We start from the raw sequence: 24,038 nt of genomic DNA on the forward strand, positions 1-24,038 counted from the left end.
AATAGCGATGAAATTAGAAAATATGACTCGTTTAGCTGGAAAACACAAGAAACTACATTTCCCATCAAGTTCACAAGAATTATAATATACATAAAGAAACACATAGCTAAAGCACAACCATTTCTCTTTATTTTGCTGCGATAGTGGTAATATTCCTGTCTTTGTCAGAAAGAAAAATGACAGAAAGAAATATGCAGTTGTTCACATGACAAGCTCATTTTATTCAGACCAAATTCTTCTCTTTTCCAGGACTTGGACCAGAATTCATTGTGCGCTCTGATTTAATGCCATCCAACATCATTCATTCAAAGTTAAGACATTCGTTCCACTCCTCATTTCCTGGGTTGTGATTGGCTCGTCTCTTCCCCTTCCTCTGTCCTCATTGGCTCTCTGGGGTAACGTCACCTGTTAGCGCTCTAGTGCCAAAGAAAAGCGGGCCGAAACATGGAGCCCATTTACGCCACGGGAATGGCTGCGAAGCTGCGGAGTCAGTGGGACCGGGATGCAGGTTTGGGTCAGAACCACAATGCCTTGAAGTTCCTGGGACAAGATTACGACTCGCTGAGGGCCCAATGCCAGCGCACCAGGACCCTGTTTGAGGACCCGCTGTTCCCAGCCAGCAGCTCTTCTGTGGGCTTCAACGAGTTGGGTCCGCGATCCTCCAAGACGCAGGGATTACGCTGGAAGAGACCGACGGTGAGCCGACTCATTGGGTCTTGAGGGTCAAATGGGTTTGTCTTGTATTTGTTGTCCACACTACTTCCTTTATACGCCATCACTGCTTCCTGTTCCTCTCGTTCTCTTCTAACTGCATTATTTTAAAGTCCGCCTATAGTCAATCATTTTATCCCTTAAAACTCATTTTTGATCACCAAAATTACATATTTAAATGTTTTTTTCCTTGTTAAAAAAATCCTCATGCCTTAAAATATCTTGAATGTAACTTGACACCCTTGCCTCATTTAGTATACGCGGTTCTATGAATATGCAAATGAGCCCCGCCTCCACTCACTCACTCAGCTCAGAGATCCACTCGTTAACGATCACACGTTGATCTGATTGGTTACAAGGTAGTTTGTGACGTCAAGAAACAAGAAAAGGATTGTTCTAAACAGAAGTTTCAATCTGTTTTAATTTTTAATTTACTCCATCACTGCCTCTCGTTCTCTTCTGCATCCCATGCGTTACCTCATCTAACCTCTCTGTCTCTGTCTCTCTCTCTCTCTCTCTCTCTCTCTCTCTCTCTCTCTCTCTCTCTCTCTCTCTCTCTCTCTCTCTCTCTCTCTCTCTCTCTCTCTCTCTCTCTCTCTCTCTCTCTCTCTCTCTCGTTGATATGGGCGGTTCAAGAGCTGGAACAGTTTGTCAGGAAAAATGGCATCTCGTTTTACATTTGTTTCTCCTTCCTCCCTTTATGAACCGAACATGAATTTGAACGACACACCCAGTGTTTCCACACGTTGCTGCATGTGCTCGTCACCCACAGCTTACCGACAGGCCAGTGTGTGTGTGTGTGTGAGAGGCTAAATGATGCTGTGCCTTATTTCCGTGTGTAAATGCAAATCTGATTTCCGTGTGTTTGTGTGCTTCAGGAGATCTGCACGCGCCCCCAGTTCATCGTGGATGGAGCGACTCGCACTGACATCTGTCAGGGAGCTCTGGGTCAGTCTGTCCAGGACTTTACCTCACGCAACCTCAACCAAACATTTACTAGACCAGTGGCTGATCAAAAATCTGATCAAATTGTGAAATATTATTACTAACTGGTTTCAATCTGAATATATACAGTAAACTGTAATTTATTCCTGTGATCAAAGCTGGATATTCAGCATCATTACTCCAGTCTTCAGTGTCACATGATCCTTCAGAAATCATAATAATATGATGATTTGTTGCTCAAGAAGCATTTGTGATTATTATCTGTGTTGTATTTCACAGAGGAAGTCACATGGAGTAGTAAAGCACTGCAATGTTTACTCCAGACTCAGAGCCCCGTTCATAATTAAAGCTCTGCGGTCATTAAATAAAGATCTGCTGTCTCGCAGCCACACAGATAATGCATTATGGGTAAATCATAAATGGATACCATGTTTAAACGAGTAAAAGCGGAAGGAAGAGCTGTGATTGGTCAGGATGTTTATGGAGCACACACAGTGACTGCTAATGTTAGTCTTGTGCTTGTAAAAGCTTAAATAAACATGTGACTCTCCCTCTTTTATATCAGATTTCCGTTAACCTGATGGAGGTTATTTACATTTTCTCTGGCTTGTATTATCAGGTCATCGCTCATCATCCTGTTGTTTGGGGCAATAATTATTATGTTTTGAAGGATCCCAGAAACTGAGGCATGAAGTAAAAAGAAATAAATACAGAAAGGAACAGGCCCGGTTTACTCCTGGTATTGAGATGTGTTTTGGTCGATCGGATCTCAAGTGGACGGCACTAAATGCAGCTGTAAACGGGTCTAAACGCTTCGAGCTCGTCCACTGTCCAACACTTCCAGAGGAAGATGAAAACACACTCGGCCGGATTGCTTTAGTAGTGTAAACACTCGTGTGGTCGAATGTGTTCACACAGCCTCAGAAGCTCGTCTGCTCTCCGTCTACTGAACTCATGCGTAACATTATGAGAAGAGGTTATACAGACGGGGTTTAAACTCTGTCGACTGGAGACCCAAGTTTGGTCTGAAGGTGAAAAACGTATCAAACACAATGTTCTCTCTCCATTCCTGATTTCTAACACACACTCACAGCGTTCAGCTGATTTCTAACACACACTCACAGCGTTCGGCTGATTTCTAACACACACTCACAGCGTTCGGCTGATTTCTAACACACACTCACAGCGTTCGGCTGATTTCTAACACACCCTCACAGCGTTCGGCTGATTTCTAACACACACACTCACAGCGTTCGGCTGATTTCTAACACACACACTCACAGCGTTCGGCTGATTTCTAACACACACTCACAGCGTTCGGCTGATTTCTAACACACACTCACAGCGTTCAGCTGATTTCTAACACACACTCACAGCGTTCGGCTGATTTCTAACACACACTCACAGCGTTCGGCTGATTTCTAACACACCCTCACAGCGTTCGGCTGATCTCTAACACACACTCACAGCGTTCGGCTGATTTCTAACACACACACTCACAGCGTTCGGCTGATTTCTAACACACACTCACAGCGTTCGGCTGATTTCTAACACACACTCACAGCGTTCAGCTGATTTCTAACACACACTCACAGCGTTCGGCTGATTTCTAACACACACTCACAGCGTTCGGCTGATTTCTAACACACCCTCACAGCGTTCGGCTGATCTCTAACACACACTCACAGCGTTCGGCTGATTTCTAACACACACACTCACAGCGTTCGGCTGATTTCTAACACACACTCACAGCATTGGCTGATCTTGAGTCTGTCAGAGCAGAAACTAAAGCTGATGCTCTCCGTGTGTTTCAGTTGTCGTTCATGTGTAAACAAGCTTATTTTTGTGCATTAGATCGAAAGATGTGAAAAAACACAAACATTTACCCGCCCATAGACCCTCCCCTCGAAGAAATCAGGACAGAAGTGGATGAAAGTGGACAGAAGAGTCGGATTAAAACACCAGTAAACGGGAATGTGACTTTCTCGTCTACTTGTGATCCGATCGACCAAAACGCATCTTAATACCAGGAGCGAACAGAGCTTTAGACAGGCGTTTCATTACACCAAAGACCATTTCTGGTGGACTCGTGATTAGTTAGACACCATTCTCTGCACATATTTATTCAGCTGTTTTTAAGTTACACAATTATCTGTACTGAAATAAAACTAAATCTCTCATCATGGGCCAAAACACCATAGACACTGATATTTAGACAGTTTAAGGAGAAAATACCCAGCAATGGTGTCGACTGATGAATTTGCACATGGTTTGTCTTAAAGCATATTTAAAAAACTTCACATAGACATATAAACAACATTAAAAACGTGAGTTTTCATCACAGGGGGACTTTGACCAAGTGTGAACATCTCTTCTCTTGTCTGCACTGAAGCTCATGTGTGGTGTGTGTCCTCAGGTGACTGTTGGCTGCTGGCGGCCATCGCGTCTCTGACTCTGAACGATAACCTCCTGCACCGCGTGGTGCCGCACGGACAGGAATTTGACGGAAGTTATGTGGGAATCTTCCACTTCCAGGTACATCACACTCCTAAATATAAAGCTTCTTTACTGGCATCTGTGGTTACATTGAGAACCTTCATCTTCCATGCAATCTTTCCAATGCACAAAAGGTTCTTTATATTGGAAAAAGATCCTCTGATGCTCTTCGGTCATTTTTGACCGGAACATTTTACTTTTTTGTTTGTTTTGTTTTTATGGAATGATACGAAACTTGGTAAAGGTTTTGGCACTTGCTATGTGAACACACACACTCAAAAAAAATCATGGGCATGATTCGAAAAGGTTAAATAGTCCTGAAAAAAATTGTCACGACTTGTGCTCTTCACGGTCAAAAATTAGACGGATATCAGTATAAGACGAATATAACATTTGGTATTGCGGCCAAAAAAAATCTTACTGAAAGCTCATTTTTTGATATCTCAGATTTGGATCACAACTTGTTTAGATTCATTTATGGCTTTGATTGTCTTGCAGTTTTACAGTAAAACATGTTTTTGAAATTGGAATTTTTTTTTTTATAGTAATAGTAATTTTGTGCGTTTTTCGTAACAATAAACGTAAAATTCTGTAACTTTAAGTTCACTTTTTAAAACTTTTTTCACTCCAGCAATAATTTGCCAAGTGTGTTCTTTAAAAAGAGACCAAACCTCAGTCTGTGCTTTAAAGCATTCAAGACTTACGAAAGTCTAAGTTGGAAAAATGTCAAATGGAAAAATCCATTTATTCACAATGTCATGTGAATAAATGGATTTTAACTAATGCGTAAATATAATGTAGTACCATTAAAATCCCCTAAAAATACAAAATATTAAATGAAAAAACATTATCAAACTAAAATATAGTTCCTTAATATATATATATATTTTTCATTTTTGACCGACGTGCGAAGACTCTAGGGTTAAAATGTTCTTTTGGGGCATTGCTGTGAAAACCCCCTTGGGAGCTTTAATTTTAAGAGTGATTTGAAACAAATGTAGCCATAAACCATTCATGAACTTTGCTCAGTGAACAGACTAGAGTGAGCAATGGTGTGTGTGAGTATTATAAAGCGGTGAAGTGCTTCTCAGAAACAGTGAATGCGTATTCAGGCAACATGGGTAATCTGTTCCTCTTGTGCTCTGCTAGTGCGTTCACAATGGCAATAGGTGTGATCACATTTCAGTGTCTCGAAGGGAGTTATTGTGCGGATGTGTGTGAGATGAGGGGGAGGGCAGGTTATACACTCAGTGAAGTGGCATTATGGGTAATGAGGTGACACCGCAAGCCAAGGATCCTTTCACAATTTGTACTGACAGCATAATGCAATGCAGCAAATTACACCACAAGTTCAAATTGAGAAATACCACGGCTCTGAATGATTACCATGTTCATGCGTCTAGTGTTTACATGGGATGTTGCTACTGTGGCACATGTGTAAAAACACAGATTTTATTTGGGGGTGACATGTACTCGTGTGCAGAACAATACAAAAACGCAGTGCAGTTAGACTTAACACTCAGTAGGACTCATAGAAGTTTAATATAATCCTGAACTGCTAAATATATCATCATGAAATACTACACACACACACACACAAACACACACACACATAGCCGATGTGCATCATGCATGAATGAGCGTGAGAACAAAAACACAGGGCTTCTTTAGGACCCAAATGTGTTCACTAATGCGTCTCTCTCTCTCTCTCTCTCTCTCTCTCTCTCTCTCTCTCTCTCTCTCTCTCTCTCTCTCTCTCTCTCTCTCTCTCTCTCTCTCTCTCTCTCTCTCTCTCTCTCTCTCTCTCTCTCTCTCTCTCTCTCTCTCTCTCTCTCTCTCTCTCTCTCACACACACAAACACACACACACACACACACACACACACACACACACACACACACACACACACACACACACACACACACACACACACACACACACACACACACACACACACACACACACACACCTTGTCTATCTCATCTGGGACTCATTGAGATTACATTAGAAGCAGAAATGCAGCGAGTGTGTGTTGAAGCTGATGATGAGAGAGTGAATCACAAGGGACAGTGGGAGAGAATTACACACACATGAAAAATGTATGCGTGAACTGCGCTTGTCCTGGTCATATTTAATAGCAAGTAATGCAGTTTTAGAAAATTATTCTGCAATGTTCTTGACAGGCTGTGAGATTTAATCTTGGCTCTGCTTTATATAAATCAAATATCCTGAAATGAAATTCCTCAGGGATGTTCAGTGATTGATGATTGATTTCATGGCTCTCAATCCCATCTTAAGCTTCATTTGAATGGCTCTTTACAGGAGCATACATACAGTACTTACAGTATAGAGTGTGTGTGTGTGTGTGTGTGTGTGGGTGTGTGTGTGTGAGAGGCTAAACATTCCCTGAATGTTTTGAGTTCATAAAGGAAGCCAGTCAGCAGGTGTGTGTGGAAGACAGACGTGTGTGTGTGTGTAGATGTGTGTCTCTCTGTGTGTGTGTGTGTGTAGGTTTGAGTGTGTGTTTCTGGTGGATAACGTGGATGGTCGTAAATATCAGTGTTTTCTGCTGCACGAGTAAATTCTGGAGTACGTATTGATGAATAATGAATGAGGGTTGACTAAAACGCTGCAGTCACATCATCTCAGGCTGAAAACCCTTGCTGGAGGAACTGTTTTCACTCAGAATCTACTAGTACATTTCACAAATAATTACAAAGAAATGGCAAGTAGCACATTAATTGAATAAAAAATGTAAGGTACACTATACAACTGTTAGCGCTCCAGCGGTTAATAAACAAAACTGCATGTGTGTCGCGAGTCCCGCTGGTTCTGGCTCCTGTCGTCCTGCTCGCGCTAAAATAGTCCAAATATAAACTCTTTGTAGAGGTGTAGCGGAGTGATTCAGGAGGCAAAAACACAGTTTTTTTACATAGTCACATAGTTACATTGTCTATACCTTTATATATATATATATATATATATATATATATATATATATATATATATATATATATATATATATATATATATATATATATATATATATATATAAAAAAAATCAGATTTCTATTGAACATGAAATGTTGAAGTTGTAATTCCATTATGATGTGCATGCAAGCCAATTTGTTCAGAACGTTAGTTTCTTTCTTTCTTTGACTTTTTAGCATTAATGCAACAAAACAAACTGCAAAGGATGTGCATTATCTGTGAAGTTGATGCTTTATCTCTGTTTTTTTATCATATTTGTGCAGCCACCTTTTTCAATGATCAGTGGATGCTATTCCTTAAAAAAATCATTACAAGTATCTTTGACAGATTGGTGGTAAATGATCAGGTATTGTAGAATGCTATCTCTATCCTAATGGATAACTGATAAGTGTAAGTTATAATCTGCGTGATTCAGTGATTAGAGGAGCAGAGAGACTGCTGTTTTTGTGAGGTGTGTGCGTGCTTGAATATCCTCCTGCATATGCGTGTGCGTGTGTGTGTGTGTGTGAGCCACCTGCTGGACAGTCATGGAAGAACAATTTTTTGGCTCCCAAAGAACCTTTAAATGAACAGTTATTTCTTAAAATAAAATTTTTTCTTAGTGTGAAGAACATTTTAAAAATCTAAAGAAGCTTTTTCCACCATAAATAACCTTTAGTGGAATGAATATTGAAGGTTCATCATCGAACCATCAGTGCCATTATTTGGCATTATATGGCTCTCTGAAACGCTTGATTCTGATTGGTCAGTCATGACATTGAACCTGATAATGACCGCTATCAAGAGCAACGCTGTATACTGAGGCTCATCCGGGTATTTGAGGAAGACGCTTCTTTCATGTCTCTCGAATCACACCACACACTCGCTCTCACTTATTTACTAAGTAAGTGAAACCGGATGACTTTATTATTTGTAGGTTGTTAGAAAGAATGATCATTTTGTGCATTGTCGTTACAATGATGATAAGATATTAAACAAGTAAGACTTAAAACGGTTTAATATTTCATGTCCCTGAAACAGAATTCTGAGACAAAAAAAAGTAAAAATTGTGAGATGTAAACTTTGTCAGATTCGTGAAATAAAACATCGCAATTACCTTTTTTTTTTATTCCATGGCAAAACAAGCTTCTATATGATGTACATTATTCTCTCTCTCTCTCTCTCTCTCTCTCTCTCTCTCTCTCTCTCTCTCTCTCTCTCTCTCTCTCTCTCTCTCTCTCTCTCTCTCTCTCTCTCTCTCTCTCTCTCTCTCTCTCTCTCTCTCTCTCTCTCTCTCTCTCTCTCTCTCTCTCTCTCTCTCTCTCTCTCTCTCTCTCTCTCTCTCTCTCTCTCTCGCTGTAGTTCTGGCAGTTCGGCGAGTGGCTGGACGTGGTGATTGATGACCGTCTGCCGGTGAAGGATGGGAAGCTGTTGTTCGTTCACTCAGCGGAGGGTGGAGAGTTCTGGAGCGCTCTGCTGGAGAAGGCCTACGCCAAGTAAACATTCATTCATTCATTCGTTACTAAGCACCGATAAACACAACAGTAGTTGAACCACAGTGCTGTACAAATAAGATAAAGCAATGAAAGGAAACAAGCAAAAGATAAAAGGAAACATCAGCAATCAGAAAGTTTAGCATGGAAAGTTTAAAAAGCCAAAGTAAGAAGATCCGGAGTCAGAATTATAATAAATTGAAGAAAAGATTTACTGAAGATAGTTTGCAGTTTCATCACACACCACACACACACACACACACACACACACACACACACACACACACACACACACACACACACACACCACACACACCACACCACACCACACACACAACACACACACACACACACACACACACACACAGCAGTTATACCCTACACCAAGGTCTGAACTACGTCCTTGTTTTCAAGTTGCAGTCTCTGATTGGCTAAGAAAGATAAACATAGTCATTTTCCACACATATACAGATAGACTGAAGCATATCTCCATTGATTATGCATCTGGCACTCGGACCCGGAAGTTAGTTATCGACACACAGCTTTCCAAGGTTTGATTTGGCCAGGGCTCTAAATATAAACAGGAGAGTCATCTCAGAACATCAAGATAATGCGTTCTTTCTCTGAAGGAGAGCTACACTTTAGTTTAACTGAAAAGTACGGCTTTAACAAAGAAATGGTCCCTTAAACTATTGGCTTCAGTGACCCCTGTATGTTTTAACATGTTGAAGACCTTTCTCAAACACAAAACCAGTCCATATTTCATTTCTGGAAGCTGGGATAAATGAGCAAGCACTGCATTCATATCAAATACTGACATTAAAGAATACATGAAAAGAACATTTCAGTGATCACACTGGTAACTTCTATAACACAGTAAAATCTCCAGAGAAGTCATTCAACTCATTTGATATTTAGAAGGAAACATATTGATTAATACCTTCATTATAATCACTCATTACATATACATTCCAATCCCCCCCCCCTTCACTGGCTAACGCACGATCACCTCTTGATAATCCCGAACTCTACACATGAATCAAACACAGCTGAACTGCACTCGCTCAGTGACCGCTCTGTTTTCCAGGCTGAACGGCTGTTACGAGGCTCTGTCGGGCGGCAGCACGTCCGAGGGCTTTGAGGACTTCACAGGCGGGGTCACAGAGATGTACGAGTTGAAATAAAGCGCCCTCTGACCTCTTCAGCATCATCGGTCGGGCCGTGGAGAGAGGCTCGCTGCTGGGCTGCTCGATAGACGTGAGCATGATTCTCTCTCACACTCGGCCTCATGCCTGAACACCTCTCTATGAGCAACAGAACGCCAGTCAGAAGCAGCCTCGTCATATATTCATGAGCTTTTTACAGTCACAGACACTTGATGTGGTTTGTAAAACGATGAGGCTGCATTTATATCGTTCGTTAAATAGGGCTGGGTATCGAGTTCGATACTTTTAAGGCAGCGTTTATTCACACAGAGACACGCAGAACATGCTGGAATCATATTTACAGTTTTTGCCTTTTGTTGTGTAATATTCTCACTTTGACAACAAGGTTTACACTTCAACCCGTCAAAATATATAATGTGCATCTTAATGTAATACTGCTATTACTTTTAATAATACTAACAATAATACAATTATTGTTAAAACTCATTTTCTTCCATGTTATAATTTCAACAGTAAACATCTGTTGTGTTGCACTTGTTTGCCAAAAAATTAAAGGGCTTGTTTAATTTTCATTTGAATAAAAGATAAATTAATGTTTTGTGCCTTCATTTGATTACCAGAAAATTAAAATACACAACACAGAATTTTCTAAAAACAAAAAACATTTATTTTTTTAAAGCTTTGGCACGTTTTAGAGGACAAGCACATTTGAGTTTTCTAAGTTTGTAATCTAATATTTATATTTAATTTCAGCTTTATATAAATTCCTGAAAATTATTTAATTAGTTGTAGTTTTAGTTAATGATGACAACACTGATAAGTATGATTATTTTGCTCATGTTTGTATTGGTGAGGGTGTTGAAGTTCATTGTCTGATTTGCATTACGCTTCTTTTTGTCCTCAAGATCACCAGTAAGTTTGACATGGAGGCGGTGACCTTTAAGAAGCTGGTCAAAGGTCACGCGTACTCGGTGACTGGAGTGGAAGAGGTGAGCCAGAGACTTAAACACAAAGACACACTAAAACACTTACTATACACAACAATCTAGCCAGTTTTAGATGCAGAATATCTTTCTTTGAGGTTCCTGTCATGCTTTCAAGTCAGATAAAGTTCCCAGGGAATGAATGAACTTACTAAAACATGTATATTTTGTCACTTTGGATAAAAGCATCTGGCAAATGCATAAATGTGAGTGAAATTCAGCATCCCAGCTTTCCTTAGAAGCTCCGGGAGTCTCCCGCATATTGAAAGCCATCCCTGATGACTGCATATTATATTCAATATCCCAGAAATCAAGCCAAGTGAGAGAGAATAATATAAATCAAAAAGGACAAACCATGTTTCTGGTCTTATTGTGGAAGATTGTTCAGTGCATGTAATTCCTAATGAAAATATGAAATATGTGTTGATCAGGTGGTCTACAGAGGAAACATGACTAAACTGGTGCGCATCAGGAACCCGTGGGGGGAGGTGGAGTGGACGGGAGCCTGGAGTGACAAGTGAGAAACACGCAAGCGAACTGATAGAATCTGTTTTACTGTGATGATATTGCTCTGATGACCGATCTGCGTGTGTGTTCAGCTCTCGGGAATGGGACAACGTGGACCGCTCCGTCCGGGGCCGATTACAGAACCGCAGCGAGGACGGAGAGTTCTGGTTAGTGGATCATGATCTGACAGATTTAGATTAGCAGATAATCTCCAGCCGTACTAGTAGGAAAAATTCCCTAGATTTCCTGAGCAACACCCTAGAAACCACCTAGCAAACTCATAGAACACTAGTGGTTCTCAAGCATTAAAATCAGCTAAAGTCAAAAGTCTGGGCTTGAAGTCAAAAAGGTTGAGATCCACCAGCAAGAACCTATAAATGCCTTTGAACTGTTCAGAACACCTTAGCAACCACATAGCAACACCCTAGAAGCTACCAAGCAACAACACAGAACACCTGAACCACCTGGCAACAACCTATCAATGCTCTATAAACGTTCAGAACACCTTCGCAACCACACAGAAAAACCTAGCAATGACCTATAATTGCCATACAAACTGTTCAGAACACCTCAGCAAAGCCTTAGAAACCAGAAACCACACAGAACAACACCCTGGCAACGACCTATCAATGCTCTATAAACCATTCAGAACACTTTAGCAACTACATAGCAACAACCCTAGAAACCACCTGAATCACCACAACAACCCGACAACAACATATCAATGGTCTATAAACGTTCAGAACACCTCAACAACCACATAGCAACCACACAGAACACCCTAGCAATGGCCTATAAATGCCATACAAACGGTTTAGAACACCTTAGCAACACCCTAGAAACCAGAAACCACACAGAACACCCTAGCAATGGCCTATAAATGCCATACAAACTGTTTAGAACATCTTAGCAACACCCTAGAAATCAGAAACCACACAGAACACCCTGGCAATGGCCTATAAATGACATACAAACTGTTCCTTAGCAACAACCTAGAAACCAGAAACCACACAGAACACCCCAGCAACGGCCTATAAATAAATGCCATACAAACAGTTTAGAACACCTTAGCAACACCCTAGAAACCAGAAACCACTCAGAACACCCTGGCAATGGCCTATAAATGACATACAAACTGTTTAGAACACCTTAGCAACACACCAGCAACGACCTATAAATGCCCTACAAACACATTAGCAACACCCTATGAACCAGGAACCACATAGAACACTCTGGCAACGACCTATCAATGACTCGGCACCTGTGAAAATGAGTGTGTCTGGATCTTCTCGCTCCGAAAGGAAAGATGAAGAGCGTGATCTATTTTTTAAGGGTCACCGGCTATCGTTTGCATCTCTCTCTCTCTCTCTCTCTCTCTCTCTCTCTCTCTCTCTCTCTCTCTCTCTCTCTCTCTCTCTCTCTCTCTCTCTCTCTCTCTCTCTCTCTCTCTCTCTCTCTCTCTCTCTCTCTCTCTCTCTCTCTCTCTCTCTCTCTCTCTCTCTCTCTCTCTCTCTCTCTCTCTCTCTCTCTCTCTCTCTCTCTCTCAGGATGTCGTTCAGTGATTTCCTGCGCGAGTTCAGCCGCTTGGAGATCTGTAACCTGACGCCAGACGCTCTCCAGGCGAGTCAGGTGAAGAAGTGGAGCACGTCGCTCTATCAGGGCGAGTGGAGGAGAGGCAGCACGGCTGGCGGCTGCAGGAACTTCCCAGGTACAGCATCCACAGAAGGACATCGCTGCCTCAGTGTTAGGGTTGGGAATCGAAAAACGTTTCCAATACTTGTTATAAAATTAAAGGAACTGATAAGCGGAATCGGAATTGTGCGCATTTTAATGTGGTTTTAAACCATTCAAGCGCAAGAAGATGTGAAAAAGAAGAATTTGGTGCTGTTTTCCATGCTGGGCACATCCAGAGTGTGTGCACAGAAAACGCCTCACATATAATGTGCAAATACTGAATTTATTTCTCTTTCGCGTCTTAAATCTTGCAAAATATCCTCGTAAACACAGTCGGTTATGTCTTAAGTGAACGTAAACAGTTGAGAAAGAAAACACATGTGTAACAGTATATTGGATCCGCGCGTCAGGTCTTAAAGTGACAGCAGCCTAATAAACCTGCTGTAGTCCAAATAGTTTTTTGGAAAGGTTTGTTTCTGCCGCCCTCTCCTGCTCAGACTCTACGCTCGCGACAAGCCTTACACTGTAAGTTGATGAGTTGATTTATCCACGTTTTAATATGCCTCTGGACAAAGAGCTTTTTAGATGGATGCCGAGGCTTTTAGGTATAATCTGCGATCTCTGTGTTTACTGCCTTCCATGGCTACAATACTCTGTATTTTCTGCCAAATGGCATCCCGGGGTGTCGGAATATTATTGGGTGAACTGGCAGTGGGAGGAGTCTCAGAGACCAAAACAAAAACACACATTTCGACATGGAACGCATATTTCAAAGTAGAATAACTGGCTGTGATCTTGTTTTTCATAGAAACAAGTATGTGAACTTAGCATGATTCCTAAATCTCTGCAAACATATTTTGGTATGTCTGTGCTTTAGTACAGTCAAAAAATAAATAAATAAATAAATAAAATACATACAGCACCTTTAATCAAAGAACAAAAGAAAAATATTATCACTCACTGATCTTGACTGAGTTACCTTTGTAAATGTAATAAGGATTAATGCTATTAATGCTAATGCTAAAATGCTATGATGTGTTATTTTACATTTGATTTCAATTTCTGATCTTTGTTCTGTTTTGATTTGCACTTATTGTATTACTGTCTGTATATTTGTCTTTAATAATGTTTGAAATTTATATTAGTCTAGCTTATTAGTTAGTTGTTCTTTAGGCTGTAGATTTTTGTTCATGGTATTCAGCTGCAACAGAATGTTTTGATATCTAAATATTTGACTTTTTGTCAATTTTTTTTTTTTTTTTTTTTATAACATAGTGGAATCGAAACTGAGAATCAATTCAGAATCGGAATGGGAATCGCTAAAGTTCAACGATACCCAACTCTCGTTAGTGTCTGCAAAAAAGGTGAAATCCTCATCATCCTCTTTTGTTCCCATAAACCATAGCCACGTTCTGGATCAACCCTCAGTTCAAGGTGGCCTTAAAACATCCAGATTCTCCCGGCCAATCAGATTGCAGCTTCCTGGTGGCGCTGATGCAGAAGGACCGCAGGAAGAAGCGGAGAGAAGGACAGGACATGGAGACCATCGGGTTCGCCATTTATGAGGTCAGAAAGCAGATCGCTTTTGTTTAACTTGTCTGAAGTTTGTGTTCACTTGTTCTTGGCTCTCTATTTGATTGCTCTTTTTGATCGGTCGTTTTTTTTTTTTTTGCAGGTGCCAAATGAGGTACGATCAGAGGCCTTTTGAATGACTGAATTTTAGATTGTGAGTTTGAGTTGAGTTTTGAAGGTCTTGAAACACTGTAGAACATGGAGAGAAAAAGCATTTTGTCCATAAAGGTAATTGAGATCATCTTGAAGAGCTTGAGGACACTGGGTCTGTTTCACTTATAGTTGCATGGATTACTCATATTTATACTCACAGGAGAACTTCTCACGAAAAATGTCTGCCTAATTCTCAACACATGCATACGAATGTGAATATGTTCTTAACCTCGTTCTAATGTTAATGAATTTGGACTCTAAATGAGCCACCTCATGCCCAAGGTTAATGCCCATTTGCTTAAAACGCCCACACCGTCTCCATCCATATAAGGGCTTTCCTCCACTATTTTTTCTTTAGAATGCATTTTAGTAAGAAAGTTATTCATGAATCATGATTTGTGAAAACGTTTGTACACCGATTTCACACACAAATTCACATGTGCTCATGATTAGTGTACGAGACCCCATGTTTGACCAAAGCAACATGTAGATCAGACACAATCCTCAGTTGATGTTGTGTGTATTTCTCCGCTCAGTATACGGGCAGGTCGGCCGTGCACCTGAAGCGGGATTTCTTCCTCAGTCACGCGTCCAGCGCTCGCTCCGAGCTCTTCATCAACCTGCGGGAGGTGAGCTCGCGCTTCCGTCTGCCGGCCGGAGAGTACATCATCGTGCCGTCCACCTTCGAGCCCAACAAAGAGGGAGACTTCGTGCTCAGAGTTTTCTCAGAGAAACCAGCCGACTCACAGTGAGTCCTGCATTTTACAGCATTAAACAGCTATTAGTCGGAATTAAAAATAAGGTTTGTTAATGGGGTCCAGAATTATTTGTGCATAATCTATCTATCTATAATCTATTTAGCATAATTTTCTTAAAAAGACAATGAAAATTGCATTATTTATCTGTTTTAACTGTTACTGCAAACAGCGGAGCTCATGCTGTCACTCAAAGCATCATATATTACCATATTTTTGTTTAAAAGGCAGGGATATGTCTGAATCTGGCTTTCTCACTAAACTTTTAATGATTTTTTTTCTTCCCTCTGCTGTTTTTTTTTTTTTTTTTTTTTTTAATACCCAACAACATTTCTTCAATTCTTTAATCTCTCTGATTTGAATCGCTTTGCATTGTCAAGGAGAAAAAAGTCGCAGATTATTGCTCTTATTTTGCAATATTTTTTTTGCCATCAGAACCAGCTTTACTTTTAATTAGTGATGTCAAATCGATTAATCACAAGTTTTACATCTAACATCAAAATGTGTATACACAGTGTGTCCCGTCCCAACAAAGAAAAAAGTTGCTGTTTGGATTTGAATAGGCCAATGCTTAAGAGTCTATGACTGGATCATTATTGCAGTGATTCTTATGTTTCTAGAATGTTATATGTTTGCTGACGGTTCTTCTAACCCTAGCTGAAGGAGTGTGTAGCTTTTCATTTCTTAAACAACCATGAAGGAAGACACGTCATGGCCATATTCCAGGATGACAATGGCAAGATTCATCAGTGAAGGAATAGTTGGGAGGAACATGAAGAATCATTTTCACACATGAATCGGCTCCTCTGAGTCCAGAGCTTAAATTCGCTGAAAGTGTTTGGGATGAGCTGGAGGAGACTTTACAGAGAGCTGCACTCTTGCATTGACAACACAAGATTTTCAAGCACCTCTTGATGGAAATAACATCACCACATGTATTTACATTTTTGGTCAATATCTATCAGTTAGGGTTAGAAGAACTGTTGCCAAACTTAACATGCTAGAAAATGATCCAATCATTGAATCACAGGCTGATAATGTATTTTGCCTTGTACCCTTCAGAGAAATGGATGATAAAGTCACGGCTGATATTCCCGAGGAGGTGAGATGATCAGTTCGACACACATTTCTATATTTAAGGAATAAGATAAGTAAGATTGCACTGCATTGTCAATATAGTCTTGGCTAAAGGCTGTAGTTTGGCATGACACACAGCTGTAGTGTGTTTGTGCTGCTATAGAACATACAAAAACTGTAAATTCATTAAATAAAAGATCTAGCCCTGATGTGTAAACTAAGTTTAATAGTATTTAATAGTCAGTGGTGCTGTGATGCACTGTTATTTTATCAGTCAATCAATCATTACAGACACAGTTTTCTCTCTCTTTCTCTCCAGCAACATCTGCATGAGAGTCAGATTGATGCCGGCTTCAAGAGTCTCTTCAGACAGCTGGCCGGACCGGTGAGACACACACACACACAACTGTTGTGTGCAGACGTTCAACATTGTTGATGCACTGCTACAGAAATCATGTGTGTGATTGTGTTTTCTAGGACATGGAAATCAGTGTGACGGAGCTGCAGACCATCCTGAACAGAATCATCTCCAAACGTGAGTCTTCACAAGCACACCTAACAGACACTGTAGCTTTGATTTCCAAACCTTAGGGAACCACTTTACACAGCATCCTAAATTACACGCAATTAAATAAAGGTTAATAAATCGATAGCATATACTTCTGTAGTCAGTCGTCTCACTCTTGCTACACTCTCAAATTACTGGCATATTTGCATCTGAATATTGAGCAATAAACTTAAAATAGTGTTTTTTTTTTTTATATAAAAGAATTGACTGTCATTCTTCTATATTATATTTTTGATTCAGTTACGTTATTCATAGAAATTGGCCGAATACTGTATGACATCTCTCACTAGTTTTTGAAACAGAGCTAATAACATTTTAAGTGCTTTTTTGATACTTCTCTTTCATGTAGTGTGTAATGAAGCTGTTTGTGAATGTAAAAGGTCTCCAAAGTTTCAAAGATCAAAGTGAACGATAAATGAAGTTATTGTCTCCTATAAGAGAGAGTGATTCTGAACATCCAGAAATGAGTCGTCAGTAATTCCAGTCTCACCTTCTACTCGATTCTATGAAGTTTTGTTATTAATTTGCATAATTCCAGCCTGTGATTTTCATTGGCTGCCGGTTAATGACGTCTCGTTTGCCCCGCCCTCAAACACTGTAGTTGCAGCTGAGACTGGGAGAGTTTGGTTCGTGCTGCACTTCCAAAAGATACGATTGATACGATAAAACAACGCCATCGTTACTGTTTGTATCAAGGGCTGAGGAAAATCTGAAATTCACATATGGTAATGAGCGTTTTGTTTCCGACACACGCTGTAAGCAATCAACCAATCACAACAGACTGGGTCATCAGACCAATCAGAGCAGAGGAAAGCTTTCAGAAAGGCAGGATTTAGAGAGACCGAATCCTTTATCGAACCATTTCAGACCCTGAGGGAAAAGAGCTGATGCTGCAATGTGTATTATGAGAAAATGCAGGTGTTTTTTGGCCTTGGATGCAGGATCTATTGTAGGAGACTCCAAAACTAAATTAGGAACCTTTGACATTGCATAATAGCGGCACTTTAAATGAACTATCAGTCTGATCACCGCTCAAGAAAAGGACATGAGAGTCCTGAACCCTCGTCTGTGTTTGTGTCTTTATTCCACAGATAAAGATTTAAAGACAGACGGCTTCGGGAAGGAGTCCTGTCGGAGCATGATCAACCTCATGGACGTATCCTTCCACAGATTCTGCTTTAGTGCAAAACATATTTAATGCAGAATAACTCATCTGCAAATATGAGTTATCTTCTTTTGCTTTGTCACCAGATATATTTAGCCAGTGCAGTGTTTAGATGTCAAGTCTTGATCGCTTTCAGGCCTCTCTGTCTCTCACAGTTCTGACTGTATTTCTGCTGGTCTTGCTCTTATTGTCCTTGACTTGCTTCAGGCGGACGGCAGCGGGAAGCTCGGACTCACAGAGTTTCATGTGTTGTGGGAAAAGATTAAACGCTACCTGGTGAGATGATGTTATATTATATTCATGTTTTGAAGATGGTCTTTAGTGAAGGCTCTTGGGACGGGTTGGTCAACACATTTACACATCAACAGCTATTCAGTGTTCAGAAGCTGGAACGGGACATTATTACTTATTTCACATGCACACAGGTCAGCCAGTCACAACACAGGTCATAAACATTAAAGGTGCAGCAGAAAAGCAGCGTGTTTAATTCTCAGGGTCAGAGAGAAGGTGGGAAAGGTCATGAACTGGTCAAGCCACCTGTGTTTATATAGCAATATACTTAGGGATGGGATTATACAAATCTCCGTATTATCCAAACTGAAAAGTATGAACCATCTGAATCGTGTAGATCAGAGGAAAAAAATGGTTTAGTGGGGGAGGGACAGGATTTTGTCACTGTAATTGTGAAATGGCCTTAAGTAATTACTAAATAATATGGCAATTTTATTACGTTTTCTAAAACAAATCAGGGTTTAAAGCGCCAAATGCGAGTAAAAATAAGCATTTAAATTATATTACTCGCCAATTGCCTGGTTACTTTTTTATGAATTTGACAATGCATGTGATTATGGTTTAGTGTGATCATCAAATCGCAATGGTTGTGATTATATATAACTATATGAATATATAGTCTGACACGCTGCATGTTTCAGAGTAAAGCACAGCACTGTGTTCATTTTCTGATTCGATTCACAATAAATACTACTCTGTGTGTTTGAGTTGCTTTTGAGACACATGTGCCAACTATCTTCCCAAATTTGTAATGAGAATCGTTTATTAATCTGTTGTTGTCAACAAAGAGAAGTGTAAGATCTCCCTACGGTTTCCCGCCAAAATAAAAGCACAATGTTTTTTTCATTTAGGAAATTAAGACAACCATAAATGTTAGTATTATAATTTTACTGTTGTTCTGTAAAATAAAATAATAAAAATAATGATAATTATTATTGTTATTATTATTAATAATAGCAATTCTATTAATACTTTTATTATAACATATATTATAACAATAAATTATTATTATTATGATTATTAAATACTTGATTTACTTGATATTTAACATTACGATAGTATGTATTATTGTAATAGTAAGATGTTTCTTTATTAATTTAATAATAATTGCTTAAGAAGGTTTTCCTTCCTTTTTGTCTTTAGCCAATCACACGCCTGGACACCAGACAGATTATTTCAAAGCAGCTGCAGATTAATAAATAGGAAGATAACAGTGTTAATGTTGTAAAATAAATGCTGTTAATTCTGATTGCGACTTCATATTGCAGTTATTTCTGCTCAGTTCATGAAGTCTTCCCCCTGTTCACAGCAAATCTTCCGAGACCATGACCTGGATAAGTCCGGCACGATGAGCTCGTATGAGATGAGAAGAGCTCTGGAAACAGCAGGTACACTGACTGACACTGGACGATAGAAACAGAACAGAGGAAACAGCACTCATCTCTTCCTCTCTTCCTCTCTTCCTCTCCTCCTCCAGGTTTCAAGCTGAACAATCATTTATTCCAGCTGATCATCCTGAGGTACACGGAGCAAGACCTCTCTGTGGATTTCGACAACTTCGTCACCTGTTTAGTGCGGTTGGAGACCATGTTCAGTGAGTCGGGCTGGAGAATTTGTCCTAAATATTAGACTTGTACTGTTTTTGTTATTCAATAATGTGCAAAGATTAAATGTAGAAAATATATACACAACTGTTCAAAAGTTTGAGGTCAGGAAGATTTTTTTTGTGCAAGATATTTATACTTTTATTCAGCGAGGATGCATTAAATTGATCAAAAGTGACAGTAAAGCAGCATTAGTGTTTTATTTTAGTTAGTATAGTTTTATTCATGTTTTTGAATTAGCTTTTTATTTTCAGTGTATGTGTTTTAGTAATAGTAATTTCATTTCGTTTTTTTTTTTTTTTTTTAAATATTGCTATTTAGGTTTAAGTTGTTTTTATTTTAGCTTTTATTTATTTCCAGTTATTAATTCTAGTGCTTAAACTTAAACTTGTTTCATTTTTTTTGCCCAGGCAAAATTCGTTTAGTTAAGTTTTTCCAACTAAAACTTATATTTTATTTTATTTCAGCTTTATTTTAATTAACATAAGTGTTTTAATAATTTTAGTTTCAGTTAAAGCTGCAGTCGGCAAGATTTTTTTGATCATATTCACTGAAACCGACACCATGCTCAGACAGAACAACATAAATCAGCCGGTTTTAGAAAAAAACCTGTGCTTCTACCTCCACCTGGATTTGTTTTGCAAAAATCCACCGCTCCCGGTTCTTCTGGTCCAATCAGCGCAGGGGGGTGTGAGATCTGTCTGTCAATCACAGTCCGTGCACACGCCACAGATCCCCCCTCGCACGTTACAATATCACATGCACACGCTAGGGCTGAACGATATATCGTTATCGTATCTATATCGAGATATGAACTTTCAAGATATTACTATCGAAAAAAGCAACGATATAGACGATATAGATTTTCCCTCTCCGCGCTCGCCCTGCATACAACTCTGGCAGTCACAACAAACATCAGTTTTACGAGTGCCCTTGAATGCACCGCTAAAGCCAGCGCGCACACACTACCAGGGACGTGGGAACTATATTGTGAGAGGGGGGGGCGGCGTTTCCATGGTGACGCGTCATTGCTTGTCACGTGACACACCGCAGCAGCGCTGAATTAATGAGGATCTTCCTTTATGTCATTTTTCCTTTTTTATTCAGAATATTCACAAATGTGTTAGCTATGGCATGAAATATCTGATATTCCGATTGTCAAATACATGCAAGTGGAAGTATATTGTTGTTTAAACACCTTTATAACGATCGCGTTAGTTGAGCTGTATGCGCGATGGGCGCCGTCGTGTTAGTTTGTGCCGCAGACGCAGGTCAGAGAATCGGATCTGTTGGATTTACAACCTCTATGTTTACAACGTGAATTCATCCACTTCTCCCGAAATACTTAAAAGTAACTGGGAATAGAATAGAGTAAACATTGTTACTTACACAATCAATGTGTATCTGATATGAATAAAACGTGTCGAATTATAATGGAAAGGATTATTATTACCTCTTCCATAGACATCAGTGTGTATTTTACAAACTCTAAATGTATTGTTTGTTTAGTACTTACGTAGTCATATCGTATTGTATCGATATCGAGATATCTGGCATGAAAATCGAGATATGAAATTTTATCCATATCGTTCAGCCCTAGCACACGCCTGAAGCTCGCAGGTGTGTTGGATTGTACGAATCGTGATGGCGGAGAGAAAATCTACTAACAAGCTTCCAATTCCTCGGTTATTGCTATCTATGGGTAGATTAGCCAGGGCAGCCTACCTCCGAGTCCATGGTGCTGATCGATGCTGAAGAGACGGACACGTTCACAGAAAATCTGGTGCACACACTGACACTGCTGGTAGTGGGGGAGGGGCATGAGAGTTGTAAACATTCAACATTTTGGCTAAGTCGACCCAATGTGCCAGACTTGCTGACTGCATCTTTAACAATAATAACCCTGCAGTTAAGACATGTATAATGTTGCAAAAGATTCTGTTTCTAATAAATGCTGTTTACTATATATTCACATAGAAAACATTTATTTTAAATTGCAATAATCAAAGATAATAATCAATAAATCAAATAATAAAATGATCAAAGAAATGTAGCCTTAGTGAGCTGAAAAGACTAGTAATATATAGAGAATTCATGTAATTAAGTATTCTGCTGTTTTCATAACAACAAATCATTACATTAACATATCTAAACATAATCTCTGTATGATGATACAGTAATTCTGTCATAACATAAAGCTGACTCAGACGTCTGTGCTTTTCAGAGACCTTCAAAACGATGGACACAGACGCAGACGGAGTCGTGTCGCTCACATTCTTTGAGGTTTCACTTCACATTCATGCACACTTCTCACACACACACTACTTCTGCTTTACCTGGTGCACAACATCAGCAGCCACAGCACACTTTTTACATGAACCCTGAAACAACACACTGACTCTGACATGTGAAGGAAACAAGCATTTGTGTTCCCCTGTTTGCTCTAACTCTCTCTCTCTCTCTCTCTCTCTCTCTCTCTCTCTCTCTCTCTCTCTCTCTCTCTCTCAGTGGATCTCTCTGACCATGTTTGCCTGAAAAGGACAGATTTCCACCCTTTGTCTGCACTGAGACCGTCTAAAGAGTGCCTTCATTTCTACACATCTCCAGTGCATTTCTAATGGAGAAACAGCCTTAAGTCACAAAACCCTGTTTACATAGACTTTAATCAGAGCGTGGAAAATACTGTGCCAATCGTGAGTGTTTCTGAAGCCGAGAGAAAACTCTTAGCAAACCATTTACAGCATGTTTTTAGTCTTTCTGGATCGAGATGCATGCGTTTCCCATGGATCGTTTACACTTTATGTGCCAAATCAATCATTGCCAATTTCAATCATTCTCAGCCGTTTTTAATCAATGTTTTATGAGCTGCATATTTTTCAGTGCATGTCATATCTGAATGTTGTACACATAAAGAATGCCGTATTAGAAACGCATGTGTAGATTTGAGCCCAGCTTTACTTACAGAAAGTGTTTGTTTGGACTGAAGTTCACGCAGCTGTTTTATAGGACAAACCAAAGGATCTTTTATCAAGCTGAAACAGACATGCATTTGTATTTTATATACATTACTTAAGTTCTGTTTATATGAGCACTTCAAAACCTCTCTTCAATACAACAGGAGCAACAGGACCGAGAACAGATCGGATCTGATATACAGAACCACGAGACTGAACCAAACTTTTTATCTTACAAAACAAAGATGAAAATGTGGAGGAAACTTTTAATGTTCTTCTTTTAATGCCAATCAGCAGGTTTTACAAAATATTTTTTTTCTTTAATTCATTTTTGTGGTTTTTCAATAAACTTTCTTTTAAAAATAAAATATGTGCACTGTTATGGATTTAACAGTGCTTGTCTCCATGTTTTTTTTTTTTTTTTAGTTTTTGTAGGGAAATGTTTCCGGTGTGGGTCAATATATAATTAAATTATTATTAAATTATTAAATATCAAATATGAGTAATAATGTCTGTTGACATGATGGCACTGCATTGCCCCATCCTACAAACTAACTATTTAACTATAAAAATGATCAGTCAGCAGCTAAAAAAAAATATCTTTAACATTCATGTAGATTTTATAGACAACTAGAGATCTATGACAAGATTTGTCACTACAGAAACTGGTAGTTTAATATTAGCTTGGTATTAGTAAATAAAATAGAATTTGACATTTATACAAAGACATTTAGATAATTTTATTTTACTGTTTATTTTAAAATACTAAGCTATTAATTATAACCACAGAGTTCCTGAAAATGTTTACACAGTTTTAAGGCCATATTTCAGATTCATTAGTAATGATGTATTAGCTTAACAAACGGACGTTGTATTTTGTGGAAATTATGGTCAGGGGCTTTTATTTTGAAATTAAAGGGTGCACCAAGCTTAAGGTTCCCCGCTTTGTTTACA

The 24,038-nt window shown here is 39.3% G+C and overlaps 1 protein-coding gene across 1 annotated transcript; it reads left to right on the forward strand.

Moving 5' to 3' along the window:
* Nucleotides 1-298: 298 nt before the first annotated feature.
* capn1 (calpain 1) lies at nt 299-23,489 on the forward strand. Its single transcript, XM_081393959.1, is given in 22 exon segments — nt 299-696; nt 1,590-1,659; nt 4,073-4,191; nt 8,485-8,618; nt 9,703-9,796; nt 9,798-9,872; nt 10,687-10,770; nt 11,196-11,281; nt 11,364-11,438; nt 12,819-12,979; nt 14,351-14,511; nt 14,621-14,632; nt 15,207-15,418; nt 16,488-16,527; nt 16,822-16,887; nt 16,980-17,037; nt 18,162-18,226; nt 18,443-18,511; nt 19,836-19,914; nt 20,004-20,120; nt 22,355-22,413; nt 22,639-23,489. Coding segments are annotated over 22 exon segments (2,115 nt in total). The 5' UTR covers nt 299-444; the 3' UTR covers nt 22,666-23,489.
* The last annotated feature ends 549 nt before the right edge of the window (nt 23,490-24,038 follow it).

This window comes from Scardinius erythrophthalmus (genome assembly GCF_964197995.2).
Source record: "Scardinius erythrophthalmus genome assembly, chromosome: 2".
Taxonomy (NCBI): Eukaryota; Metazoa; Chordata; class Actinopteri; order Cypriniformes; family Leuciscidae; genus Scardinius; species Scardinius erythrophthalmus.